The 27,779-nt window shown below is 43.4% G+C and overlaps 1 protein-coding gene across 8 annotated transcripts in view; it reads right to left on the bottom strand.

Annotated features, from left to right (window-relative positions):
• Positions 1-13,398: 13,398 nt before the first annotated feature.
• ARHGEF18 (Rho/Rac guanine nucleotide exchange factor 18) overlaps positions 13,399-27,779 on the bottom strand; it is a 290,711-nt gene continuing 276,330 nt past the window's right edge. For all 8 annotated transcript variants that reach the window (XM_086946962.1, XM_086946969.1, XM_086946963.1 and 5 more), the window contains 2 exons: positions 21,493-21,606; positions 13,399-17,891 (listed from right to left, as the gene is read on the bottom strand). In XM_086946962.1, coding sequence (XP_086803088.1) covers positions 17,731-17,891; positions 21,493-21,606 — 275 coding nt within the window. In that variant the 3' untranslated portion in view covers positions 13,399-17,730. The remainder of the gene's footprint in view (positions 17,892-21,492; positions 21,607-27,779) is intronic.

Below are 27,779 nucleotides of genomic sequence, written 5' to 3'. Positions count from 1 at the left end.
GCACAGTGGTCTGTAAAAGAATAGACTTCATTTTGCTGAAAGTATCAATTCGAATAGAAGAGATATTCACATAAGGCCATATTGCCGCCTCCATGTCTGGATTGCTGTTTGGATACAATACTTGCATACAGCAAACGACCCTGGAAGTAACGGTTACGAGATAGCATTCTCCTGGCACCATTATACAACAGCTGTGGTCAGTTATTACAACGTAGCTACCGTTGGAGAGTTGTCTGAAGAATGGTTCTATCTGTGTTGCAGGAGTGCCTTGCAGGTGACATGAAAGGTTATTTGAAGACCCTTCGCAGGCTCCATGCAAGTTAATATCTTGACACAGAAGTGTACCGCTTAGTGATTTTTTACAATTATTACCACTAAGGAATACCTCCTTTTTCCCTTCACTATAACATTTGTGTGTGTAAGGCAAATCCCAGGTTGATTTGATGTATCCTTTACCCAACCTTTCATACTGGCCTGCTGGTATATATTCTTGGCAATATTTAAACTGGAAAGCGGTTATCGGAATTGTAATTGTTCCGTGTATTATCCATTCAATGACAGGTCTCTCTGACATTGTCAATGGTAATCTCTCAAGTTTTTCGCTGCTCAGAATCGTATAGTCTGCTCCTTTTTGTGCCAAACTGATTTGTTTATCAGTAAGGTTAAAGATAGAAAATAATGACGTTATGTTGATTAGACGCCATGGCACGTAGCCTGAATGTAGGTTTTGCAACGTCCAGCCTAGCTGTACAATAGAACGCAATTGGGACTGACCATGTTGTAACATTAGCAAGTCTTGCTTTATTATATCAAAGGCAGATGATACAATACTGTCCAGTGAATATATTCTGGAAGACAGAGTTGTTAACCCATCGTCCACTACAGAAAGTGATTTTTCCAAATTTATACGATCAATTTCTCATATTTTTTCTGCTGTTTCAATTTGCATTACTTTCCAAGCTTCGTTGTATGCAGCGTATATACCGGCTGCTACGAAACGTTTTTGACGCTGTTTGCGCGGTCCCAGTATGAAATCTCGCAAGTCAGCACCTTCATTAAGTAAAGTCAAGTGTTGCTTAATTTCAGTCAGTGTGTATTTATGTAGCAACTCAAGGCATAATTTCCCTACACTGTATGTTGTAACTATCCCTGGATGTTGTCTCTGGGAATATCTTGGGTCTGGCCTGGTCAGTTTGAACCCGTCTTTTGTTCAGGAATCTATCTTGACGGTTATTTGTGTCTGTAGGCCAGATCAGCCATTTTTCCCAATCAGGATTTATTCTGTTTTGGTGAAAAATATGGGATACGTCTATTTCCACATCCGTAGTACTATTACTATCAGGTATGGGCTTCGGAATAGACTGTTTATTTAAGTCTTTTATCTTAGCTAAACCAAGACAACTAGTTTGTTGAATGGTATCATTCAGGAATATTATTTGTTCTGGGATCATGCAGGCTCTAAATAATAATTCTAGACCTTGTACCTGCCAGTCTTTTGTTCCCCAGATGGTTTTTGTTTCAATGTTATTTTTCCAAAATTCAAAACCAAATGTAGACATTTTGTCATAAAACTTTTCAGAATAAATCAGTTTAGAATTTGTCAACATTGTTTTCATTCCTGTCTTATTTAACATTTTAAAATAAAATGTTTCTGGATCACTGTTGTTAAACACTGAGAAGTATGGAAATTTCACAAAAAATGTCTTCGAACTTCCTTTTGGTGGAGTTGGACAATGTTCCCATTGATTATAAGTAAAAACATTTCTAAGTTGTGCAGATTTATGCAAATAGTGATGACCATAGTGATTGTAACAGTATAATTCTTTATAATTTGATGAACCCTGTAAATAATCATGTTCTGTAAATTTAGCTGACATTACTAAATCGGACATCATATTGTTAATATTTTCAAAGTCCCAATCATCAGAAAAAGAACTTGGTATCACAAAATCACTTAAGGAAACCTTAAACTGGTGTCGATCCTTCAAGAGCTCAATCGGGCCATACATTTCATAGTCAGTTCTGTCCCATGCTATACCCCCAGGTATTGGATTGGCTGTGATGTTCACTGATGATAGTTCTCTTTTGTCGATGTGAAAGGATCTGTGACACTTTAGGACCAAGTTGATGTTCTGACTTGCTGTGTCCATTGTACTATATTTTCCATCAATGAATTTACCCAAGTATAAAACCATGATGAGCCAAAGCAGTAGGAAAAGTACACCTAACAGTCCAAAATTCAATCCATGGTGAAATCAGATATGTCTCTTTTAGTTGGTGAAAAAGCTTGGTTATTTTTTCTTTGAAAGTTTTGTTGCTGGCTCGTCTCCATGTTCACTTGGATCATCGGAAAAGTCATCAAAGTTGATAAAATAGCCAGATGCAGTTCTGTCAATTGGTGGTATTACTTCCGGATTTCCATTGATCTTTGCATTTTCTTTTGTTACATTTGTACAGTCTGAGGCTACATCGTTGTAGATTGGTGTATCATCAGGAATTGTTGCAATTTGGGTTTCAAGAGGCACAAGTTCCATGGCTTTGTTGCATAGTCCTTTTTAATTTACTGCAGGTTTATCGAATGTGATTAGTCTCTCAGTTTGAACCTCTTGGATTGTAGCAAAGTTTGGTCTTCTGCTATTTCTTGGTAATCCACTGGGCCTGCTATTTATTATCGGCCACATGTTTGTGGTTTCACCAGGTCGATGGAATCAATTCTGTTTTCCTTTTTACCAGCAAGTGGCGGTAGTACTACTGATCTTGTTCCGCTGACAGCTAAGACGGGTACTGCTTTTCTGTAAGAAGGCCCAAATTCCTTCTTCACCGCTATCTTTTCTCTGACCAGATCCCCAATCTTTGGAATCCAGACAGGTCTTGCTGGGACAGGTGGTTCTTCAGTGGTTTTTGGCTTAAACTTTGTTACTTAGACTCTTTCTTGTTTCATTCAAGCCCTGTAAAACAGCCAAACGATCTTTGATATCAAAAGTTTTTTCTTCTACCACTGAAGTTTGACGAACCAGATCCTGGATAATCATTCTAGTACCAAACAAAAGCTCATAGGGACTGATACCTCTTAGAGAATTTCTTGGCATGGTATTAAGACTACGTTGGACACTTATTAGATGTTTGACCCACCCATCACCCGAACCTAATACCCTCGCTGTTATAGATTGCTTTATGTCACGTTTTTTTCTTTCCAATACCACATTTCCCTCAGGAAGGAAGGGAGAAGAGTACCGCAATGCAATGCCAATGCTGGTCATGGCCTCTTTGTAAGCTCGAGAGCTAAACGCAGGACCCTGGTCAGAATGTAGCATGCCAATTGTGTATGTGCCGATAAAGACTCTCAAATCTTTTATAACAGTTCTGGCATCAGCCGAGCGCTGGGTCCACATCTTTAAGTAAATTCAGTCTTAATAGTTATGGGGACGCATTTCTCCGGCTAGATATCTGCGTATAGATCGCCTGATGCTTTCTAATAAAAGTGTCCTGGCAATAGTCTGGTCCGGTTCACAACTGCAATCTCTGTTGCAGTCTGGAAAATCCATTGCAAATTTATAAATCTGCAAGCTCATCCTCGGACACCAGTATTCTGATTGTAATTCTATTAGAGATTTCAAGATTTCTTGGTGCCTCGGACCCAGTCCCATGTGTGTGTCTTCAATCAAGAAAAAACAACAGGTGATGGACCGAATGTGGATCAATGTCACACATTCAACCCAGTCAAAAGATCTGGGTCCTAATCCATCGTTTTTTTGCACTCCACACCACCCCGGGTTAGACAATGGCGATATGCAAATCAGCTCTGACCCTGTGCCCCATGGGAACAGTCCAGTCCGAACTACAAAAGCCATGTCCTTCCCAGAACGGAATCAAGCATCCGAGGACCGGACCGGTTTCGAGGTAACACCTCTCATCAGCCCGGCTAGCTTGACTCCAGTGGTGTGGAGTGCCTGGGACCCACGTCTGAGCATCCCCAGCGCACTTATGGCGGTATTGCAAACAAAACAGGTGATGGATTGAATGTGGATCAATGTCACACATTCCTGCAACATTCCAGATCTTTTGACTGGGTTGAATGTGTGACATTGATCCTCATTCGGTCCATCACCTGTTGTTTTTGCAATTCCGCTATAAGTGTACTGGGGATGCCCAGACGTGGGTCCCAGGCACTCCACACCACTGGAGTCAAGCTAGCCGGGTTGAGGTGTTACCTCGAAACCGGTCCGGTCCCCGGATGCTTGATTCCGTTCTGGGAAGGACATGGCTTTTGTAGTTCGGACTGGACTGTTCCCATGGGGCACAGGGTCAGAGCTGATTTGCATATCGCCATTGTCTAACCCAGGGTGGTGTGGAGTGCATAAAAACGATGGATTATGACCCAGATCTTTTGACTGGGTTGAATGTGTGACATTGATCCTCATTCGGTCCATCACCTGTTGTTTTTTCAATCAAGAAAACTCTCCGGTTCGTGTTTGGAATTACTCTATCCCCCACTCCAGGGATTTGAGCAAAAGGAACGGAGTTTGCGTCAATTATGTATGTATTACTGAGTGGATAGTCGAGAGGTAATGCTGCACAATCGCCTTTTAACAACGCTTTTACCGCCAGCATGGTTTCTCCATCTATGTGTTTTTTTAACTCTTTTTTGTGGCTACGGAAGAAGGTTGAACCGCTGCCGCTGTGGCTCTGTTAGCCAATGAATTCCCTGCAACGTGAACGCCATCACGTTGATGACTCAGTGTATGTATCACGTGAGTCTTTTGTAGTCTGCATAAGAACTACTTGTTCCCAAAGCGTTTTATGCTTTATTGTGGCACCTGTGTCATCTTTGTAACCATTTTTGCTCCATGTCTGCATGTCACTGTTGTATGACTTGACGCAGTAATGCGAATCGCACACTATTAGTGTGAGGGATTCGCGATCGGCATTTTCAAGCGCCATCTTTAAAGATCTTATTTCAGCTCGCTGAGCTGAACAGTTTCCGAGTGATTCAGTTTTGGTAATCATCGGTTTGAATTTACCAGAGCGCCAGCGACCTTTAACAATCGTGCACGCTGCATTGCAGGATTTTTTCTCTACATCGTAATGGTGTGCAAATCTCTCCATATAGATTACACAGGTATATTGTTCGACGGGCGGAATTTCGATTGGCAGAGGATATTCTTGTTCGTATTCTAGATCATCTAGTTTTTTCATTTTCGGGTCAAAATAGTATTTCACGTCTTCTGCAGCAAGAGAATTAACCCATTGTATCCATCTTGGATCTAATGCCACTGCATTCAGATTGCGTGGACTTGTTAATGCTTCATGGGCGGATTCTGCTGTATAAACAGTTATTATCTTGCCTTGGGCTAGGGCTCTTTCTCTTGCTACAGTAGTTTGAACCGCTGTCAGAATTTTTTCTGTAGAACTGAATTTCATTTCAGCTTGAGTGTACAAATGTGATTTGTACGCTATAGGTACAGTTTCTCCCTGATTAGAGGTCAGGTATGTGAATCCGCATCTTCCTGGGATGACTCGGATTACAAGGTTGCGTACGTTTTCGCGTGTTTGCAGTTTTGTTTTAGTTAACATGTCTGTCTGTAATGACCTCAAAATCTCTGAGTGTTTTTGAGTCCAATGCATTGGTTTGAAATCAGGTTTTCTTAATTCATAGAGAGGTTTAACCCTCTCTGCATAATTTAGAATGTATGTTCTACCGAAATTCAGGAAGCCTAGCATTGAGTGTAAATTTTTCAGCGTTTTTGGTGCTTGGAGTACTGCACACTTCTCTAAGAAGTTGTCTGCCAGGATTTTGCCTTCACTTGATAATTCATATCCTAAAAATAGGACTGTTAGATGGGCAATTCTTGACTTTTTAAAGTTGAATTTGTAACCCTCTGATGCGAACCCAAGAATTATGGTGTTCACTCTTTTTAAGTGAGTCTCCAGGTCATCGTCTGTAAGATAGATGTCATCGACATATGATAATGTCTCATCATCATATATTTGTAGTAATTCTGTTACCCTTGCTGAGAATAATGCTGGGCTATTCTGGAATCCCTGTGGGAGTCGGCAAAATTGTTTTTACGACCCCATTATAGAGAAAGCGGTCAAATACCTGCTTTCAGGTGCAATGATTTGACAGAAAAATCCATTAGAAATATCTAATGTCGTTTAATATTTTTTGCGCACAATGTTGTTCATTAGTGCTGCATTGTGTGAATTTTGTACTGCAAAAGTTTTGCAGCAGGAGTTTAAATGTTTATAGTCCAAAACTAGGCGATATGAATAGTCTGGCTTGGAGACAGGAAACAAAGGATTGTTCATTTGTGAGGTGCATGTTTCAATCACCCCTTGATATTCAAGTTGATCTAAGATCTCCCCGACTTGCTTTTTAGCTTCTTGTTTAACTGGGTACTGACTTTGTGCAGTAGGTTGATTTTTTAACTGGATTTTGTGGCGAGGAGTGTCCTCATCCCATCCCACATGATTTTTATATAATGCAGGGGCTGTATGTTTCGCGTGAAATCTGATGCCATTTGTTGTCTGGAGGTGCATGTTGCAGCATCTCTATGTGATTGTCACCATATTTGTGCCTGTGAGCGGGTTTAAACCACTGCCCATTTTCTTGCGAATGTGTATTTTTTATGAATTGGAATATGATTTGAGAAGGCAGGCATAATCATTTCTTCGCCATGAGGGCACTTCCTGACAAACTCTGGTGGCCAGTCTTTTTCAGCTAACAAGATGTCATAGCCTTTAGAAAGATTCTACCACAAGAGACCTTTTATTTTCCTAGATTTATCTCCCTCTATACGTAATGTTATTTCATATAGTTTATGGGGCACGCTAACTTGTGTGTCTGCAGTTTCCACCTGAATGTACTCATTCGTGTCCACAGTCTCCAGAAGATTAATCAGGATCTTGCGAGTTATGGTCACTTCTGCTGCGCTGTCTAGCATTGTCCGGGCCCACTCTGTTTTTCAGTTGTGTCCTCAGAATCCTTGGCATGTTTAATTTTAATACTTGCTACCTTCTTTCTGGGAAAGTGTGATTTTTTACTTTGATGAGCAGGTTCTTTGTCTTTGGACATGACGTGCTCTTCCTTATGTTTTGACCGTCCTCTTCTTTCCGATATCTGGAGGACGTCTGAAAAGAGCGAGAGGGACGTGTATCAATATCGTGATATCTCTCAGGTTTTCTCAATTTATCCCTATCTCTAAGATTATATCTTTTTTCAGAGGGTTACCTTTGGGGAGACTTGCCTCCTCGGCCAGGAGATCTTTCTCTCCGTTGAGGAGACCTTCCTCTGGAATGGAATCGTTTTTCCTTGGGAGTGGATTGTTTATTACCATCCCAACTCTTTTTGGAGTATTTAGGTTATTTTTAATAAATGTTTTTTCAGGATTTTCAGTTAATTGGGGTTTTATTGGTTTCCCACCCAAACTATCTCTTCCTAGCTCTTCATAGGATTTTTCTATGATTCTGGCAAGTTCAAATGGTTGGTCTGTTATATCTGTCTCCTTCAATTTCTGGAGGTACTTTATATCGTCCCTTGCCAATTGAACTAATTCTCTATATGCCTTTGTTAATTCTTTTAGTTTAACTAGCAGTTCTCCGCTTGACATTGTTTCAATGTCTGGGTGTGCTGTGTAGCTGGCTAGAACCGGCCACGTGGCTCCTGGTCTACCTAGTGGACCGTGCCTGGTGATGTGATTTTGATGTTTTAGGGCGCCATTAAACCAGCGCAGGTGCTCTTGGTAAGTTAGTGGGATTTCAAGGTCCTCGAAAGGAGTGTATATATCCGGAGGTTCCTCTATTTTGTAATAGTGGAAATCTTTTGTCACAGCGTGTGCTGCTGGAAAATGTGTATCCATGAATAGAATACCTGTCTGCCGATACTCATGTGCCTCTATCACTAATATGACCGTACCACCTCTTGGTGATAATCCATTTTCTATAAGTTTAAGAGTTCTAGTTTTTCTTATATTGACCGGAATGATTATAGCATTCGGGTCACCTTGCTGGAGACTTGTGTCTTCCTCTAAGAGTTGAATTGCTAATGCTGCTTTTTCTCTTTCTTCTTCACTTTCAGTCATTTTATTGACTAAAAAATGTTTTTGTTGCAGATCAAGTTTCAAGTAAACAAAGATTAGGTGCACAATATTTTGGAACACTGTATCCTTCAACGTTGACTAAACCAAAAACTAATACATAGGATTCTCATCCTACTAAGTTCCGGCGGATATTAACCTTTCACCCACTCCAGACGTCTATGGGAGTTTTTACAGGAGAAAGGGGTCTGTGTGAAAAGCACGACTGAGTTACTCTAGTGTCTTGCGTTAGATGTTTATGTTTAACCAATTTATAAAGCGCACTTAGACCAAGGTTTCATGGCGCTGTTGAGACTGTACTGAGTAGCCTGTTCTGAAATGGTAGCAATGGGAGAGGATTACTCATGTGCCTGTGTAAACAGCCATGTCTTAAGCTGCTTAGATTATCGCCTTACCAACCGTTGGGCGCCATGTAGTGTAGTTCCTATATTCCCAATAGGCTCTGCGCATTGGAATAACATAAACAGCAGTGTAGACGTAGGACTGAGGTCATCTAGGTCTCTACTGACTATGTTAGACTTAATTACTTTTGCCAGCTAGCTCAGAGGTCACTAGAAACTTTCTCGAATGTTCAGGAAAGGGTTCACCGTCCTGATTTAGACAAGAAGGGATTAGTTTCTGACAACCGCATAAACATGACAACTTTGCTCCCTCAGAATAAAGAGTGTATCTCTAGAGTTCTGTGAAAACAATAGACAGCTATTTCACTCAGTCAATTGTGCATGCTTAATTTCACCAGTATGCAGAGAAATAGAGAGACGGGCGTTTTCAATAAAAGGTTATTTTATTGAGTAGTCTTCTTTCTCATGCAAGAGAAAAGAATTGCCACAATTGCAATACTTATTATAAAGTAAAGTGCGTACAGTAAAAGTAATATTATGAAATAATACTGTAAAAGCATTGATATGGTTTCTTAGCCATATGATATTTTAAAATGGATAAAATATATACATACATAAAAACATTGACTAACGAACTCAACTGGTGCTTCTAAGATACGCCTACCCCGGTGTACCTGACCTAAGCCTAATACGTGGGAAGGAGTAAGTAAGTTGCAGTTTGAAGTTAAGTTAGGTTTTTGCCAAGTATCTGAATCAAGAATTCTCTCTAAGTTTCAATCAGCTCCGTACCTTGGTTATAGAATGAAGGAGGTCTTGTATCTCGCTTGTCAGGACTATCTCCCAGCAACCCGCGAGGGTGACTTGGGAACACCGGAGCTAGATTTTCTCGGCTGGAGAAAAAGACAGCGTCTCTCTCAGTGCGTCGAAGGGAGGGGAGTTTTTTCCTTTGGCTCTGGCAACAGCTGGGCTCTCGGACAAGTAGAACGTCGCTCTGCTCCCCACCACCGTGTGTTTGCTTAAGGCAACATTGGTATATTTATACCTGAAAGGTGCCGGGTTTGACGTAAGGTTGGACATAAGACGTCACTAAGAACTAACAGTTCTTTCTGGACTCCAGGAGTTCTTGTGCAAATCAAAAGAAGGGGAAATTCCCGGGCTGCTGGAGGCTTGGTTTGTTTAAAGAACGCGTTGTGCTTTCTAGGAGTCTATGGGAGTAGCCTTGCCGTGATTTGGACTGCATGGGCTATTACTAAATATGGATATGATTCTTATGCCTTTATAAGGATACTATTTATTATAACCACATAAGGGCATGAATCGGGAATATCGAATTAGGGTCCTAGATAGAAATACAACAGCATATGCCATCTGGCATGATCCACCAGCAGGATGCAGGAGGCCATTAGGCCCAGCAGCCTCAGGGTCATTCTCACCAAAATCGGTATCATAGCCCAAATATCTCTGACTCGCTGCTCGGGAGGATAAGCTCGAACCAGCGTTGTATCTAGAACTGCTCCGATGATAATGAGCTTCTGAGAGGGAATCAGGTGTGACTTCAGCACATTGATAGTGAACCCCAGCGAATGCAGGAGGTTCGCTGTAGTCGGGAGACGACAGCATGGGGCAAGCCCGCCTTCAACAGTCAGTTGTCGAGATAAGGGAAGACTGGAACCCATGATTTGCGCAGATGAACTGCGACCACTGCCATCACTTTCGTGAACACCCGAGGGGCGCTGGTAAGGCCAAGGGGGAGCACAGTGAACTGAAAATGTTCATGGCCTACCGTGAACGATAGGTAACGCCGGTGGGCCACCAGGACGGGGATGTGAAAATAGAAGTCCGGCAAGTCCAACGCTACCATTTAGTCTCCGGCATTGAGGGCAGAGAGGACCCGAGCCAACATGCGCATTTTGAACTCCTTCTCTCGGAGAGAGTGATTGAGGGCCCTGAGGTCTAAGATAGGACACAGGCCTTTGTCCTTCTTGGGTACCAGAAAGTAGTGGGAATAGCAACCACGACCTACTTCTGGCACAAGAACCCGTTCGATAGCTCCCTTTACAAAGAGAACCGAAACTTCCTGGCAGAGAAGGGTCAAGTGAACCCTTTGACATGCAATGGATTGTAGGTGGCATGGATGGAGGGGTAGTCTCGAAGGGGAGAGAGTAGCCACTTTGGACTATCTGCAAAACTCACCTGTCCGACGTGATTTTTGCCAATGGGGGAGGTGATGGTGAATCCTGCCACCCACTGGCCGCTGGTGGCCCTGAAAGGCCGGACTAGGAAGGTTTAGAGGCTGCTGCAGGGGTTGGTATGGGTGGGCTAGCCCGCCCGCTGGCCCCCAGACCCACGTGGCTGGGTCCCACATCCACGGTCACACATAGACTGGGTAGCTTGTGTGGCCCAGTGGCTCGTTTGGGTGGATCATGCTGTGGCACCCCTTCCCTAGCCATGGAAGGAGCAAAAGGCAGACTGTGTGGGGCGAGAGGTTCTGCGAGGCCCAAGGATCTGGCCCTAGCCCTAGAATCCTTTAAGCGCTCGAGCACTGAGTCCGCCTTGTCACCAAACAGGCAACGGCCATCAAAGGGCATGTCCAAAAGGGGGGATTGGACATCCCCTGAAAATCCAAACGTCCTCAACCAAGCGTAGCACCTCAGGGCTACTGATGTGGAAACCGTTCTACCAAGAGAGTTGGCGGTATCCAGCCCACACCGGATGGTTAACTTTGCTACGTCTCTACCCTCTGCACGGCTCGGGCCTCCTCCAGGCACTGTGGCAGCACTTGCACAACCATTTCCCACACTGTGTGGGTGTAACGGCCAAAAAGGCATACAGTGTTCACGGACCGCAGCCCTAATCTGACAGGAGAAAACATCTTCCAAAGATAGTCCAACTTCTTGGATTCCTTATTTGGGGGAGCAGTAGGAAATGCGCCTTTGGAGGACGAGGCTTGGACCACCAAGTTCTCCGGGTGGGGTGTTGGGAGATGAAAAGTGGGGCACCCGGGGGCGGGCGGTGGCATCAAGCAATCATCCCGTCTATGGGAACCCCTGTGCTGGGCTTGGACCAGGTGTCCAGAAGGATGTCGGAGAGGGCTTCATTAAAAGGCAGCAGGCTGCTGTCAGCTGAAGCACCTCTGTCACAAGGTTAATCCTGACTGCCACCGTAGGAAGCTCGAGGCCCAAGGCCTCAGCCGCTCTACGCAACACCACAGCATAGGAAGCTTCCTCCTCCGTAGCCATGGTAGAGGGGAAAGCATGCCAAGGTCTGGGGAGGTATCAGGACCACTGGCGTCACTAAACTCTTCACACCAGTCCGGATCTTCAAGTTGGTAAGCTAGAGGGTCTACAGACCCCTCCCAGTCCTCTTCACCCTCCTCTGGCTGCCACTCAGGGCAATAGGGAACGCCAGATATAAACAGCGGTACAAAAGTACCCTCCACGTCGGTACTGATGTCGGTCCGGTACAGTGTCCAAGTAAGGGGTGAGGCTGGGGTCGGCGCTGGTTGGGGTACAACCGGCGACAGGGGAGTCGCCACTGGAATCAGCGCCGGGGAAGGTACAGTGAGGTTGACCACCATCGAAGGCCCAAGGCACCCAGCTGAGGCGCGCCTGCGAAGTCAGGCTGCCCAAGTTGGTATGGGGATGCTACCATTCCAGGAAAGGGAGGGAAGCTCAGAGCCGTCCCAGACTGAGCCAGAGAGCGACAACGGTCCGGGTCCTGGGTCTCGTCAGCCTGGGCACCTTATTCTTGTGCTTTGACTTAATGGAGGAGTGCGAAGACTTCGTTGATGAATGGTGAGGACTCCAAGACCGGTCCCGCGACCTTCCTCTCGACCAGGACCTCGAAGGATGCGGACAGCCAGGCCTCCAAAAGCTTTCGGGACCACTCCCACAAAGACTTCGGGTTCATTGCTTGGCAGTCGGAGCATGACTTCGAATCTTGGTCGTGCTCCAGGCACCAAAGAACACACGAGGCACGGATCGGTGACCGACATCCGCGTGTGACAAAAATCACAGGGCTTAAAAACGGTCCAACGATGGGACATCCCTTGTGCACCAGGAGTCGAAGACTTGAAAAAAAGAGGTCGACAAGAGTTTAGTCAAAAAATGACTAGGGGCACACTCTCTCCAGATCTGCACTGGTTGGTGCAGAAAAATAAAGAACTGCCATCAGAGCACAGAGGCGGCGTCTAAGTAGACACAGCGACGTCCTGGCAAACACGGTGACAAACACAGATTTGACAGACGCAAACTACCGACATGCAGGGGTACTGCTACGAAAAAAATTCTCCGGATCCAGTTTGACACCTCGGGGTAATTCTAAGGTAAGGAATCTATAACTACAGTCTCAGATAAAAATAACATCTGGACCCAGTCTAACGCCTGGGGATTGAACTAAGGTACGTTGCCTGATGTGAACAGGAAAAGTAGTATTTTAGGAAAGAAATATTGCAGCAGGAAAATAAATCAGGTAGGATACCTAGGACATTTATCCCTAAATCTCCTGAAATTAAAATGTACATGATTGAAGACAGAAAAAAAAAAAAGAATTGCGAATTTACTTTGCAAATTATACCTTTCCTATGAGGCATCTTTCCCTTTATTGTACTGGACACAGACATACCAGTGGTTAGTTGGGTGAGACTGCAGTACCAGAGACTTGTATTTTTTGTAGGAAAAGTGCTGTAGGGGATTTTGAATCCGCCACCATTTGTAGGGTACAAACTTAAGTGGAACACTTTCAGCCATCTTGCAGGGTCACAGCCCACTTCGGTTTGTATGCGCACTGGCATTTTCCCTCACTATTAAACCTTGCAGGTGCATAAAAACAAAGTATTGAAAACACCACGCAAATCAGTTTCCTGCATGCCCCATGAACTAGAACATGTGTCAATTAACCTCGCTGGTGTCAAAAATCACTGACCATAATCAATACAAACATCACAAAACTAGAAAGAGAACTGTTTTTCAACCTTTTTTTATTGCTATGATTTGAATTTAATCTACAGCAAGGGTTTGCAGCCCTGCTGTGGATAAACCATAATCATTGTAAAAAATAAAATAAAATCACTTTGTGTGCTAAGATTTCCTTTACATTTAACATACAAAAGTGCACAGATTATTAACATTACGTTCGCCATCGCAAGCATCATTAAAAACGTCTGTGGATGGCATACTTGGCAGTATAGAATAAATATTTACAATGTTTACATACAATTAACAGATTTTAAAGAGGAATTCTATACAGAGAAAGATGGGCGTCGGACAGCTGAAGTGCTGGCACCGGCACTCCACTTACACAGGAGAGGAGTTGACATTTACCGACAGAGGAGTGGCACTTGTTACCCAGTCAGAGCTTGCCAACAGGTATAACACCATTCCAACAAAAGGAGACTCACAGGTGAAGCAAGGCATTGCGAGGGAGTCAACGCATATCTCCTTGGGTTCGTCAAGGCAGGCTGAGGTTCTCTTCACGCCTTTTGCGGGTGATGAAGAAGGCCACTGCTTGTCCTACCTTTACCTCCTGAACATGTACATTCCTACACATATAGGCTGGGGGCAAAAATATATGCGGACGTAAAAACTATGACACACTTTGAAAAGACTGCCAGGGTGGCTTTATGCTACAAATGGATTCCCACAGTGTTTGCGCAACAGTGGGAATATGCAGGGGCATACTATAACCGTATGTGTTCAGCTTCAAAAGTGGTATTAAAGGTTAGAGTGCAACGCCTGGCTCTTAAATGAAACTTCTAAACACAGTGTTGACCTTATAAACAAATGATATCGCTATGACTGTGGAACAAAAATGAAGGCACTTTTGCTCACAATATGTGCTTTTCAGGTTTTTTCTCTTGCAAACACCAGAGATATTTTATTATTCTTACTGCTTCGTCGTTACAGCAATAAACAGTCTTAAAAAGTCTTCTCTAGCAGACAACGAAAGAAGAAGGCGGTTTTATTTTATGGACAGATCTGTGGACCAAACCTGTGTAAATCAATCTAAAACTCCACAATAAACAAAGTAAGCGCAAGATTAGAAGAGAATTAAAAGCTTCCTTAACTCTATGGTGGATTATTTTGTCCACCAAAGTGAAACAAATGGCAATACAATTACAATTTTGTAGAGTCTATTGGAAATGGGATAATGTGGTGAAAAAACTGTCTTTTCTACGGTGATGACGGCCCATCCTGTGTGGCCTCAGGGCTTAGAGTACTCGTAAGCGTGTTACTCACCAGGATGCACAACAGCCAGTGAAGGCTACTTCAGAAGGCACAGGGCATTTACGGGCCACGAGGCGCTTCATACGTCTAAAACATTGAAATGGCCAGCTGGCAGATAGCATTAAATGAAACTTCATTTATGTCAGTCAGATTTGGCTTCATTTGGGCGAGTATGCATTTTTTTTTTTTAAAGAAAAAGAAAACGACTGCTTCCTGTGAGCAAAATATTACAATATTGCACAAAAAAGGATTCCTCTGGCCACCCTTAGACAAAGCAAGAAGCTGTGCAAAGGTAATAGGGGAGGAGTTAGTAAGTGATGAGTAGAAAGATTCACCTATTCCATGACAGACATCTCACAGAGGAACACACTAGCACTTTTTTAAACCAGAACCATGAGACACTAATGCACTGTTATCCATGTAGCACAGTTCCCACTTCACTAGGTTAGATCCCTTTCAGCTTCTTTCATATACAAGGTACACTAGCGACTGCTCCATAAACAGAAACTATGTGAAAAGGGATTAACGCCATGTTGGAGTCGGTCTGTCAAAGGAACAAGTTGGGAGGATAAGCAGTATGAGAGCTACACATTCAGCATCGCACGCTGCAGACTGAATAGCCAATATTACACACCTCTAACATTCTACAGCACAGGACATTACATCTCGATCAGTTCAATATCTAGGCTAATGAAGAATCTACAATGCAGTCTTTGTGTCCGGTCACGATGATGAGTGCTGAGCAGTATTAACAATTCAAAATCTGCCAACAGTTACTAATCATACAGCTCCATCAAATAGGGGACACTTTAAAGACTATTGAAAATAAAATAAAAAAAGACTAGGGCATTACACGAATACGAATCACAGGCATTACAGCAACTCAAGCCATCATGACAGCCTGTCCGGTATCGAAGATAACAATAGGGATTACACCAGTTAGAACATCATTTTCCTGTTCCATTCTTGTTCTTGAATTGGTTGCAGGTAGTAAAGCCATCACATGTACCAAAGTGAATCTTCTATACCATAAATGACGTCTACTCGTGGCAAACTGTTGAGAAGGCACACAGGTTTCGGAATCTAATATTTTTAGACCAGTCTACACATGCCAGTTCCTCTTTGTGATGTAAAAGTTACTTGTAAAAGAGGTCTTCACTTGGGGGAACCCTTGGTGAAACCGTAGGAATGCTTTGACGTGTCACCATTATTCAGAGGTGTTTGGGAGCCATAAGAACAAGTTGCTAATAAGCGGCTTGCTTATCCCTGATCCTACACCAGAGCGCTCTGATTAGGGGGTTTCACAACGAAGAGCTGGAAAAGAATAAACCAACTTCCAGACTAATAGGGAAATCTAGCATCTACCCATCCAAGACACTTAGAGGAACGCCATCAGCAGAACTGTGGCTACAGCAAGCAAAGGGTATTTGTTACCTTGGTTTTCCTGCATGGGAGTTTCTTGAATTAATAAGGAATGTAATAACTTCGGCATTCATACAAGCACATGAGCCAGGAATCACACAGATCGGTGGAGATATTTAAATGTTTGTGAACATCAAAGAAGATCCCAGTGATGGAAAATGATGATTGCAATCCCAACACTAAATAAAAAAGGGCATGGAAGGTATGAGGCCAAGAAAGACACTATCAAATGGACAGGGCTGTGAAAAGGAAGGATGTGGGCGGGTGATGATGCTGACAGGTGACCGAGATGTCGCACAAACTCAGCGATATGTCGTTATATAGACCTACTATACAGGCCGCATTCTACTTACTCAATTCCACTGACTCAGAGGTTGTAGGCAGGTAAACGAATCATGTTTGGTTGTCCCAAGATTTTGCATTCACTCAACAGCTCTATGAATAGATGGATGTGTTTGATTTTCAAAATTAAAATATAAAAACCCCGAAAAGCAGAATTCAAAGCGCACAGAACCCCTGTATCTGATAGCGGAGAACAGTTGGCTGGCGTTTGACACTTTCCTAAGCTTTCCTAAGTTGTGTTTTGGAAAACACTTGACAGGCGAATCGCAGCACCACCATGTAAAAGGCTTCAATGACGGTTCCTTCTTACCCCACAAACACTATAAAGCCACTGGTAGCGGACCCTTACAACTCAACAGCAAGAGACAAATACACACCACAACAGTTGGCTGACTGATCATTTACTTTCAACATAACACACTGCACCAATATAAACTGAGGCAAAGAGAGCCATTTTCAACCGGTGAAAAGAGAACGTCCTGAGGACATCAGAAGTGACTTTACACCTTTGAATATTCTGGATCCAATTCTACAGAGAGGGGAACGCAGAGCTGAAATTATCTGCCAGAAATACACAACTGCTGAAGAAAGCTTAACTGAGAAAGGCTGCTGAAGAAAACACTGTGCATAATGAGGGATGATAGGGAAGGAGAACAAAAGCTAAGGTCAGTAACAGAAGATCTCTTCTGAGCTTTAACCAGCTCACCCATGATTACAAAGATAAGCCCAAGCGTGCCAAGCAGCATACCGAGTGTGCAATCACAGCCAACACTTTATTTGATACAGTAACCACAAGGCACCGTAGACAAGACAATCAGCTAACACTTGAGAATGTGCAGGAAGTATTAGATCGCCTTTTTTTCTTTCACTGTACTTGGTCCTCTTCCAAAAGTGTTCTTTAAGGTCTATGCCAACTGCCATCGACAACAGCTTTCTCATAAAAACAGATAAAATCATACAAACACACATATACAAACATCTAGGGCTACTGAATATTTATAGGAGAAAGTGAATTGCATAACAATATTTCTAGATTTTCTGGAATTATACATCGTCATAAATGACGAGGAAAGTCTCATGATTTACAACCAGCAACACTGTTTGCAATATCAACGACCGCTCCCTGGTTTAATTGTTTTCAAGCACGAGAACGACTCGCAAATAATATCCTATTCCAAGGAGTCGTAGTCAGTAGTGAGGGCAAGGTAGCAGCTGAGGCCGCGGTGAGCATTAGTCTTCTCAAAGCATCCCTTTTGGTTCTCTGAGCGGATGGGATCTACAGAGCCTCATTGAAGATAGTGCCATTCAAAAGAAAATCACATCCTCCTTGTTGGTGTCTTCGTCGCCGGGTGACTGTGCTGGTGGAGAAGGGACCCTCAAGGAGAGAGCATGAGTGCTACTTGGTCTTTGCAGACTCGGAGGCGATAAAAGTGCTTCAGGGTGGGGTTCAGGTATGCCGGAAAGATCTGAAAGATAGATTTTGGAGGTAATCATATGAAATATAAAGTGGATTATAATCATAGCTAATGTTCCCACTGAACCGCTCTCTAAATTGTATTAGATGAAGTTTACAAATTGAAAGATCAGAAAAAAAGTATATATTGAGTGATCATACTCTGAATAAAATGAGTAATTTGTTACAAGAACAAACTTCCACAATGACATTGACATTGAGCAAAAGTAGTCGCTGTATCAGGGGAGTAAAAGGAAACAGTCTGCCCTACAGAAACATCACAGTCTTACGCCTCGCCACAAAAGCCAATCTTAGGCTGCAGTAATCTCCTTAGCAGGAAGAATACCTGACTAGCGAAATAATCTAAACATTACATAACCACTAAGGTAATAAGTGTACCCGTTATGTCCTACCATGCACCCGAGCATGCCTACAACAGATTATAAAAATCAAATCCAAAGTGACCGTTCAAGGCAAAAACAAACCAGCTGGGTTCTAGATAATTTGAGATAGAGGACAAAAATTAATATGTGCTGAATCTCCTGACGGGAAAGTCGTGTACATTAATTTCATAAAAAGATCCAGTTAAGTGGAAACCATAGACTTGGCGGTCTCTCTGGACTGCATTGGTTTCTCCAAAATCTCATCTGCCTGCTGACGTTTAACAGAAGATGTTGAAGTTCAGGTTTAACCAAGCTTGTTTCCACGGATGGATGCTTGTACAGATACTAAGAGAGTTCTTCTATCTCTCTACATTGAGAACAATAATAGTCGCTTATAAAGTCCCATAGAGTTGCCGTATGCCAGCCCATAGCAGCTCCCCTCCTGCCTTTGTTCCTGAGGAATCTCTACATTCACTGTGTTTATCCTGTTTTGAGCCGCCCCGTCTCCTTCCGAAAGCTCTCTTCCTAGCAGTATGAACTCTCAGTCTTGAAGAAAAGGGTCCTTTACTGTAAGCAGGGTTCTGTGGGGCGGATTTAGAATTTCTTACCGCTGCTCTAGAAGTTATGCCACCTGTTTTGACTGGCGAATTAAAAGTACTGGCAGTTTTTATTTAATACTAGTTTTAGTGTGGGTAGACACTAATTTGTCTTTTACACCCTCGATAAAGTCTCTATGATGAAATCATCCCACCTTTTCTATTAGCAGTAACCACACGATTCTGAAAGGCTGTCCTTTGAATGACTGAATGGTAAGCAGATGCCTTATCTGATGGAAAAACTTCAAATGGGTGAGATTCTAGTTTATGGTGAAACTGCTTCATCAAACAAATCTAAATCCACACTTTTTCTGTGTTGTGCCTGGTCTGTGCCAGAGCACTCCTAATATGGTTTGGGTACGGGCCAATCCGAACTCTATTTTGCCTCAAATCATTTTGTGAAAACAGTGATGCCAGAAGCAGAAATTGTATAAATCTTTCTCCAAGCAGCCTATGAGAGCCCAACAGTTCATCTTAAAAGATCTTCGTCAAGGTAGGGAAAATCAGCTTTTGGAGTCTAACCTTCCATGCAGTGTTGATTTAGTACGCCTATGCTTTCGATTCTGATCTTGCTGCCCAACTCGAATCTCCTTTTGCGATTGCACATGTTCTAAAGTTGAACATTCCTTTAGGAGAAACTTCCTAATGCTGCTTCCACAGAAGCTTGATTATGGGGTTTGGTGTAAGCCTCAGATGGAGTCCGTCCGTCGAAGACTACTGAATCAGAGACTGTTTCTGAGCTGAGGAAACAGCACTATCAGGCATCTCAGAGGCAGAAGGGCAGTGGTGCTGATACACACCATCAAGGTTATTTACAACTGATGGACTAGTGTATCCCCCCTACCAAACTGGCATCTTTTAACTTCGCTGTACACAGAAGTACCCTGTGGTATATCAGATGTTCCCTCTCTGTAAAACATACTCCAGCCACTGTTGCTGAATCAGCATTTTTAATTTAAAGAGTTTACACATCAAACATTCAGGCTTGTGTTCTGTTCTGTTGTTAAACAGATTCCAAACGTTATGACAAGACAGATTAAACATTTTGAATGACACTATAGACAAAACAGGCTTTCTAGATTTATTATTGCACACACAGATTTATGGAGCCGCTATTTTCACTTTTTGCTCAAGAGAATGATTTGCGGCTGGTATGTCCATCACCTCCCACATCAAATGAGGATCACACAAATTGCTCTTTTTAAAATGTATAGCACCTGCCTCCCGTACATCCTCCCTTGTCCATTGCTCCAAATATTTCACAACTATGAAAAATGTAGCAGAATTTTTAAAAAAAGGATATGTCCCTCAAATTATAAAAATTTGCAAGTGGGAAAATCAGGACTAGGAGTCGAACAGAAAATTAACACTCTGGACTACAAATGCTTTAATGGCTAAACCACTCTAGATTCTTAGAAACAAGTATTTTTGAAATAAGCCCTAGCTTAATCTTTGTATGTGAAATACACTTCCCATTAATGAAAGTGTGGCATCACACAAGAGAAACGCGAAAGGGTCGCAAAAAACCTTGAGGAACTAAAATTCAGTAAAAGATGTGTGAAAAGTAGTAACTAATCAATATTAATCTTACTTCCCAGAATGATTTATATGATGTCCTGGCCCACCTATCATTAACTTGAAACCCTCGTATAGTAAAACTATCCCGACCAATAGGCTCCGTCTAATATATCCGCACCACGATTTACGAGAAGCTTGTCGGAAGAGAAGGCGTACAATACCTGGGAGCATGCTACCCCTGTATGAAAGCCAGTCTCTACCGTCCTCATTAGAGGTCTCTAATCTCCTGTAATGAAGAAATGAGGAAAGTGATAAACTGTAAAAATATTTTACAGTCGAGTCCTGGTGACACAATGCCTGGTGCTAGAGCCATCAGCCAGGGGAAAGGACGAAGAGGGGAAACCTGGTTTTTCCTCCTTCTGCGCTGTTTAGATAAAACAGTGTTAAGCAGTAAGGAGATAGTTATGGCAACATACGCTTTAGGCAATTACTGGAAAGACAGATTATCTCTGCATGTTTCTACACATTCATAGCTATAGCATTTTTTATCTGACTTGTATTAAACTAATTTGGATACCATTTTGTAAGAAATATCAAACAGTTTGAGTGCCTTTAACTCTGCACTACAGCATCTGCTTTTAGTCTTCATGTTTTTTAAACATTGTGTCTCTTTCATATAAAAGAGCAACACACTAGGATTTGAGCAGTTTGTGGGAAGAGTGGTATGGGACCACGTATGATCAGGAATGGAGTACCCCTGCCATACACGATAGAGATATTGCAAGTCATCTCGGAGCCTTATAAAGGATATAGGTAGCCTCATTTTGCTACAAATGTATGGAACTCCTCAGTGATTAGAAATATCCTTATAAAGTACGGCAGGTGCTACGTTATCTCATATAAGATTCATTGTACTTCCTTGAGTGACCCGCAGACTGCATGTATCAGATGATATTCAAGCCCCTCTAGCTTTACTCACTAGCAATTACAAGGTGATTTCACGTTTTCCAAATACAAGGCACACTATAACAAATTAACAGTATTCCAGCTGCCTACATCACAACCCACAAAAGAAGAAAAAGAAATGACAAACAGCAAACTCCAGCACTGGACCCACCTTGCTGAAAGGGCATGTTCATAAGGCTCGGACTTGCAGATCTTCGGTTTCTCAATGTGCCGTCGTCTTTCCCAGAAAGCCGGGATGGAAGTAGCTGTTTCAAGTCTACGGATGCTAAAGGATACCAAAAGCACTGCATTAATCACTTTAAAATTCAAACACTGTGATATCAAGACCCCTGCCTTGCATTTTTTTCACATGTTTGGAGAATAAGCCACAATGCAGAATAACGAGCTGACTCCCACAGGCTGGCAAAATTACATTTTGGTAAATTGCCGGAATAAGCTAGAGCAAATTTGACAAAAAACAAGTCTAGAAGACGACGCAGGAGTAATGAAGAGTATAAGTTGGAAACATGCTAAGGTATAGGTAGGATTCACAAACAAGTGGTTCTGTTGGGTATAGACAATCTCTTTCAGGTGGGCTGAGGGCAGCTCCAAAGCACACAAACAAGCAAAACTCTCTGATAGTCAAAGTTTTTATATTAAAAACAGGAAAAAAGAGACAATATATTGGAATTACTTCATTCCACTACATTACTGACGATTACTTGTCAAATGCGTGAGTAGTGACTGTGGTGATTCAAGTGACAAGTGCAAGATATATAGTGACACTTATTTACAAAAACATTTATTTACAATAAAATCACAGAAAAAGGGACCGGGGGAAGTTAGAACGATGTGATTTCTATCGTTTTCGTGGCCATTTTTATATGAGTCAATGTTCCAAGGAAAACAAGTGGTTAATGTCCATATTCCTGGAGTTAGCTTGGCCAAAAGTGAGAGCGTCGACGTTTCGACCCAGGTTGCGCCCCAGTTGGTGGTCGCGGCGGGTCTTTATCAAGACAGGGGGAGGGGAAGGGGATCGGTCAAAAGGTGATTTATTCCAGAGGGTAGCCCGTTGGTCAACCCTTAATATAGTAACATCAGCGATGAAACTCCGCGATGTGGCAAAAGGCGATCTGGATGTGAACGCCAACCGAGCTGTCACGAGCGTTTCTCACGGACCTTGAAGACGGTAAACCGGGCAGGAACATCCGCAGCGCCGAGCACGGGCTGTCCGCCACCGCGTCTGGCCGATAATGCGCTCAGCTGACCGGCTTCTGGGTAGAAATGCGGCCTCGGGCAGCTGTGCTCTAATTTTAACAACTTGGTTGGTTTGTTGTTTGTTGTTGCTCGCTAAAGCAGCAAAAACGCAGCTGGTCTGAATAGAGACCTCTTACTGGTCTGTCCGTTGCAGAGGGCAGACGTGTAAGTGACCCCAGAGGGTTAAGCGAAGGACGAACATGCACTGGCAAAGCCTGTAGGTATGCCTTTGGCCTTCTGGTGCGAATGTTTTTTTTTTTCATTTATATTGCATGCATAAGCCTGAGAAATCTACTGATGATACAAACAAGCAGTCGAGAGAGCGTGCTGCAGTCCGCCGCCGGCCTGCGACCAGGAAGTCAGGCAGGCCGGGCGGGACAACAGGAAGTAGGAGGGCGGGAGCCTACCCCGCCTCCCACGGAAGAGCCGCGATTGTTTGGAGCACCGGAGCAGGCAGGAGCCTACCCTGCGCCCCGGTGCCGAAGAAGGGAGGAAGAGTCCTGCTGCCGGTGAGAGCCGCTGCACCAAGGAAGCCGATGAGTGGGGCTTCGCCTTGTTGCTGGGCTGCGGGGGCATGTGTGTGCGCGCGCGCGGCGGCGGGCTGTGTATGTGTGTGAGCGTGCGTGTGTGTGTGTGTGTGTGTGTATGTGTCTTGGAGTGTGTGTGTGTGTGTGTGTGACTGTGGGGGGGGGGGGGCGGGGGGGGGGGATTGCCTGTCTGGGTGCCTGCGTGTCTGTGTAAGTGCGTGTGCGTGTGCGTGTGCATGCATGCATGTGCGTTAGGCTGACTTGCTGGGAGTATGGGAGGGAAGTGCACGGCGCGGCGCAGGACGGAACGTGCGCGTTCGCGCAGCCAAATCCGCCTGCTAAAGCTCGTGACAGTTTCTTGTCCCTCATTCCCCGGCATCGGATAGCTATAAGTCTCCGACCGTGGACGCATCCTTCGGATGCGAATTCCAGGGCGAGACCTAAAAACCATGCGTTTGAGATGAAAATGTGTGTATTTTTTAGAACTCACTAGCTAATCTGATAAGAAATGTAGACTTTTTCAAATATATTTAAACCAACATTTGAGTGATAATTCAATGCGTCAGGAAGGTTTGTGACCTTGGTACCAGGGGCATTACAGCTATGGCTGTTTTGTATGATTCATGGAGATGCATTCTTAATTGATAAAGTCAGTCTTCACATAACTAGTGGCAACCCGAGCCTCCTGTGGCACGGAGTTGACTGCTGCTGATAATCTGTATGGGGTGGTCACTAATATAAGTTTGTCTGATATGCTCACTTTTACAATGGTAATAACAGTAGGCCTGGGCGTAGTTCGTGGAGTTTTGCTTGGCGGAACTCCGCAAAGTTAAAAAAAACTCAGCGAAGTTCTGTGAGGTGCGAAGTGCAGTTTGTACTGGTATTCCTACAGCTTGCATAGAAATTCTACTCAAGGGGCAGCTCGCAAACTTACTGTTCGCGCTCGCAAACTTACTGATCGCGAGTGGGGAAAAAAATACACTGCACATCGCAAGCAGAGTTTTCTGCACTCTGCGAGCTCCGCAAAGTGCAGAAAACTCTGCAAATTCCACGAATGGAGCAAAGTTCACGGCCCGGGCTTAAATAACAGTAGTTCGGGATGATTTTCATTGAACTTAAGTAGCTCTTAATGGTGGCAGTACTAAGGCATAGACAGGGGACAGAAGTCCTAGAGCCCACACAGGGGTAGAGGTAGTAGGGCACAGGAAGGGAGGATAGACTAGCGTATAAACCAGGATACACACGCCGGGTTACCTGTAGGCATGCAGGTACAAGGTATACGGGGCTAGAGGACTACAGTTAAACTGCTGACAGACAAGGGGAGTAACTGACAGGTGCAGAAAGATAAAGGGAGAAGAAGAGATAATATTGGATGGTTGAGGGGTGGGGGTCTTCTTACAAACAAGTCAGAGTATGCGGAGGAAGCAGGGTACAGGAGGAGGCCTCTCCATAAAAGGGAAATAATAGACTCCTGCGAACATGAAAAAACATAACTTCAGGAATATGAAGAGCACTCACCCTCCTACGAATCGTATTCATTTACAGAAACTCAAGTAATCCGGTTTCTTAGGCTCATTTCATTCCAAGATCAAAAGTGTGTATTAGCGGAATTACTGCTCCTTAACACACTTTGAAACCCACAGGAACACAGCAACCTCTTTCTCTCAGTAGTAGGAGTTCAAGCCTGCAAAGTACAACCCCCTCCTAAGAAGCCTCACTGACTCTTCTAGACGCCAGCCCAATACCGATTCTTAAAATCTGAGGCCTCAAGTTGCCTCTTTTCCCAAAAATGTACCTAAAGAAGTATAGGTACAATAGGCAACAGTCTGTTTTTGAAGACGATCTGCGATGAATGAGGAGGGTCTGTAGACCCCCAACATATGGCTCATAAAAAGTTAGCAATGTAGCTAGGAATGCTTGACATGTTGGGAGCCGGCTTCTCCCACTCTATCCTTGTACATACGTGCACACCAACTTCTATTCTATCAGTAGTATACAGTTCGTGCTAGTGACAAACATTTTGCATAAATACTACGACGGTTGTCTGGCTTCTGTATTCCAAGGTCTGTACAATTGATCTAATCAATTTACCATTTTTATAAGCTGTACCGGTTAGTAACATATGCTTTACAAGAGGACAATCAAATACAATAAATTAACATGCAGTTTATTGCATATGGTTGAATGTGTCTGGTAGGAATACAAATTCAAAGTAACTAGCCTGGAGGGGGGTCAAGGGGTGAGGAGGGAGACCGTTCTAATACGAAATCTGCAGCGCTGGACACGGAAACGGTACTAACAACAAGGACATTGATATAACCTCTAGATTAAGTACATTTTGAAGAAACTAGTCTTTTTTCTCTCAGAAGATGAAAAGACTAGGCCATGTTCACTAATCTTTAGAGGGTTCTAGAGCCTGGTGCTGTGCCACTCAAGGAGTGTTTCAAGGTGTAGGAAATCCTGAATTTGTGCATCTCCAGTTGCAGCAAAGCTGGTGTCCCCCTAGACAGAATTAATAAGTTGGTGAGATATTGAGGTTTGTATTATCCAGGCATCCAGCTTTGAACCTGGTCCTTGCTTCGAAGAAGCTCTTGTTGGATCAGAGAGATGTGGCTGAATCTTTACCTGTCCGAGGTTAATGTATTTCTTTTTCCTTATCAACACTGCTATGATGGTGCAAATACTGCCGCGTGAAGACCTGCTGAACAAGCGCACGATATGATAAAAAAATACTTCTGTTGTATACTGAGATAATACATCAAGTCAGGAGGACGCGATGGGAAGTGATGTAGGAGATTCAACAGATGTCAGCAAGTTATGATGAAAATTTGTCCAGCAAGGGCTTTATGAAGCAGATGCATCAGAGATGAGAAGGTGTCAGATATAGGCCCTGAGGGTATGCAACTACTCCCTTCAGTGACAGTCTTCAGAATTCACACACATGACATTTCAAAGTAGATCTTAGGCTAGTGTCTGAGCTCCGGTTAAGTGGCAAAATCATGGAAGACTTAGAGTGGGCCAACTACACCCGATGCACTAAAAGCAAATCATCAACTTGGGAAGAGAACATTGGTAGTGAAGCCATTTTTACACCCTGATAGGTACTCTCGGGACTTTTTCAACCCATTATATGGCAGGAAGAAATACAGTACCTGGAACACAAGTACTGAAGGGTGAAGGCACATGAGATTCCCACGCTTTACTGCCATCTAGTGGCGAGTAGACCATTCTGGGTTTTTTTCCACATAGTTTTCAGGTCTCGGCTAGACCGCGCATGCATGGTCTCGAAGAGACTGTTGGATACAAGTGGAGGGTTTCCCATTTGCTGGTTCATCGTCGCTCCCATATTTCTTCTCCCCCTTTGTCCATGGCATGCATTAGTCATGCCTTTTCTTGTGTTTAGCCCTCCCCGAGAGCATAGAACAAGTATTAGTATCTATCCATTGCTCCAATTTTATGACCATTTTAGGGACTCCCTTGGTTCTTTGTTTTTGAGCCCTTCACAGTAGCACTCGTGTTTTCACTCGCTCCGTTCTCGGTTTGCTGTTGCCTCTTTCAGTCTTCTTCCTAGAGCTCAGTTTCTGTAAACAGGCCTGAAAATCTTCTTCTTATCGCATCACATTTGCTGTCCATTCAATGACCAAGGGTTTTCCAAGGGTGCCCGTTTACTCTTCTTTCTCCGACTTCAAAGTGTGAGGATTTTTTTCCTAATATCCCAGTGTTGCTTGCCAGTCCCACATAGCCCTCCTGCTTCGCTGCTTGGCCCGCCCCCAACCCTCTCCCACATTGCTGCTTGCCCCTCCTTCCATCATTGCTTTTCTTGTTTATTAAATGTTTAACACGCATCTGTCCTGTTTCTGAGAGATTAAACGAACGCTCAGATTCACACAGCTTGTGTAAGCAGGTAGCCAGGATTATGAGCTGGGCTCTCAGTGTTAAATCCATCTGTTCCCACTTGAAAGCTCGTAAGCAAGACGTTTATCACGCCGCTCCCTCTAATGTCAGCCAAGTTGCTTCAATATTGTTGTTCCACTCCTCGTAGTTTGCCGTCTTCCTTAATTCAGTCATTCTTGTTAATTCATCTATACATACAACTACAATGCGAAGCTTTCTAGCTCGGCAGTATCTGATGAGTATCCATTCATTTAGCATGCAGCTTTTATTGATTAGGGAGCTATAAACACACTTCTTTTGTTTTCGGCTGGTACAACGTAGTGCCAGTATTTTCATTTACTAATCAAGCTTTGGTGAGGTTCCACATTCTCTTGATTTCCGCCATGTTTTCTAAGGCAGAGGACGTTTTACTAACGATGCAAATGTTTTAGTAAAAACTGGTTGCTTTAACTTGGTTTTTGTGTGTACAATTACGAGTCGGACAGAAAATTGTATGTGGAAATTACTTTAAATTGAGTACGAATATGCTTGTTTGTCGCTTGTACTGTTTACACCCATTGCGTAATGAGTAATGAGTACATTGTAACAAAAATATGAACCTTTGTAGCGCTGGACAGGAAAGTCCTCTTTTAGTAGTCATTATTTTATTAGTTTGTGTTGCCTGTTTTACAGTAGGTTTTGGGCCTGAATAATGTTCTAAGCCAAAAGCCCGCTCTGCACAATGACAGCAGTACAGGCGTGTCCAAAACAGGTCCACGACGGCCAGATTCATGCCTGAATT

Source organism: Lissotriton vulgaris, chromosome 12, assembly GCF_964263255.1.
Source record: "Lissotriton vulgaris chromosome 12, aLisVul1.2, whole genome shotgun sequence".
Lineage (NCBI taxonomy): Eukaryota > Metazoa > Chordata > Amphibia > Caudata > Salamandridae > Lissotriton > Lissotriton vulgaris.
The sequence above is the reverse complement of the archived record's forward strand: the minus strand, read 5'-3'. Positions and strand labels throughout refer to the sequence as shown.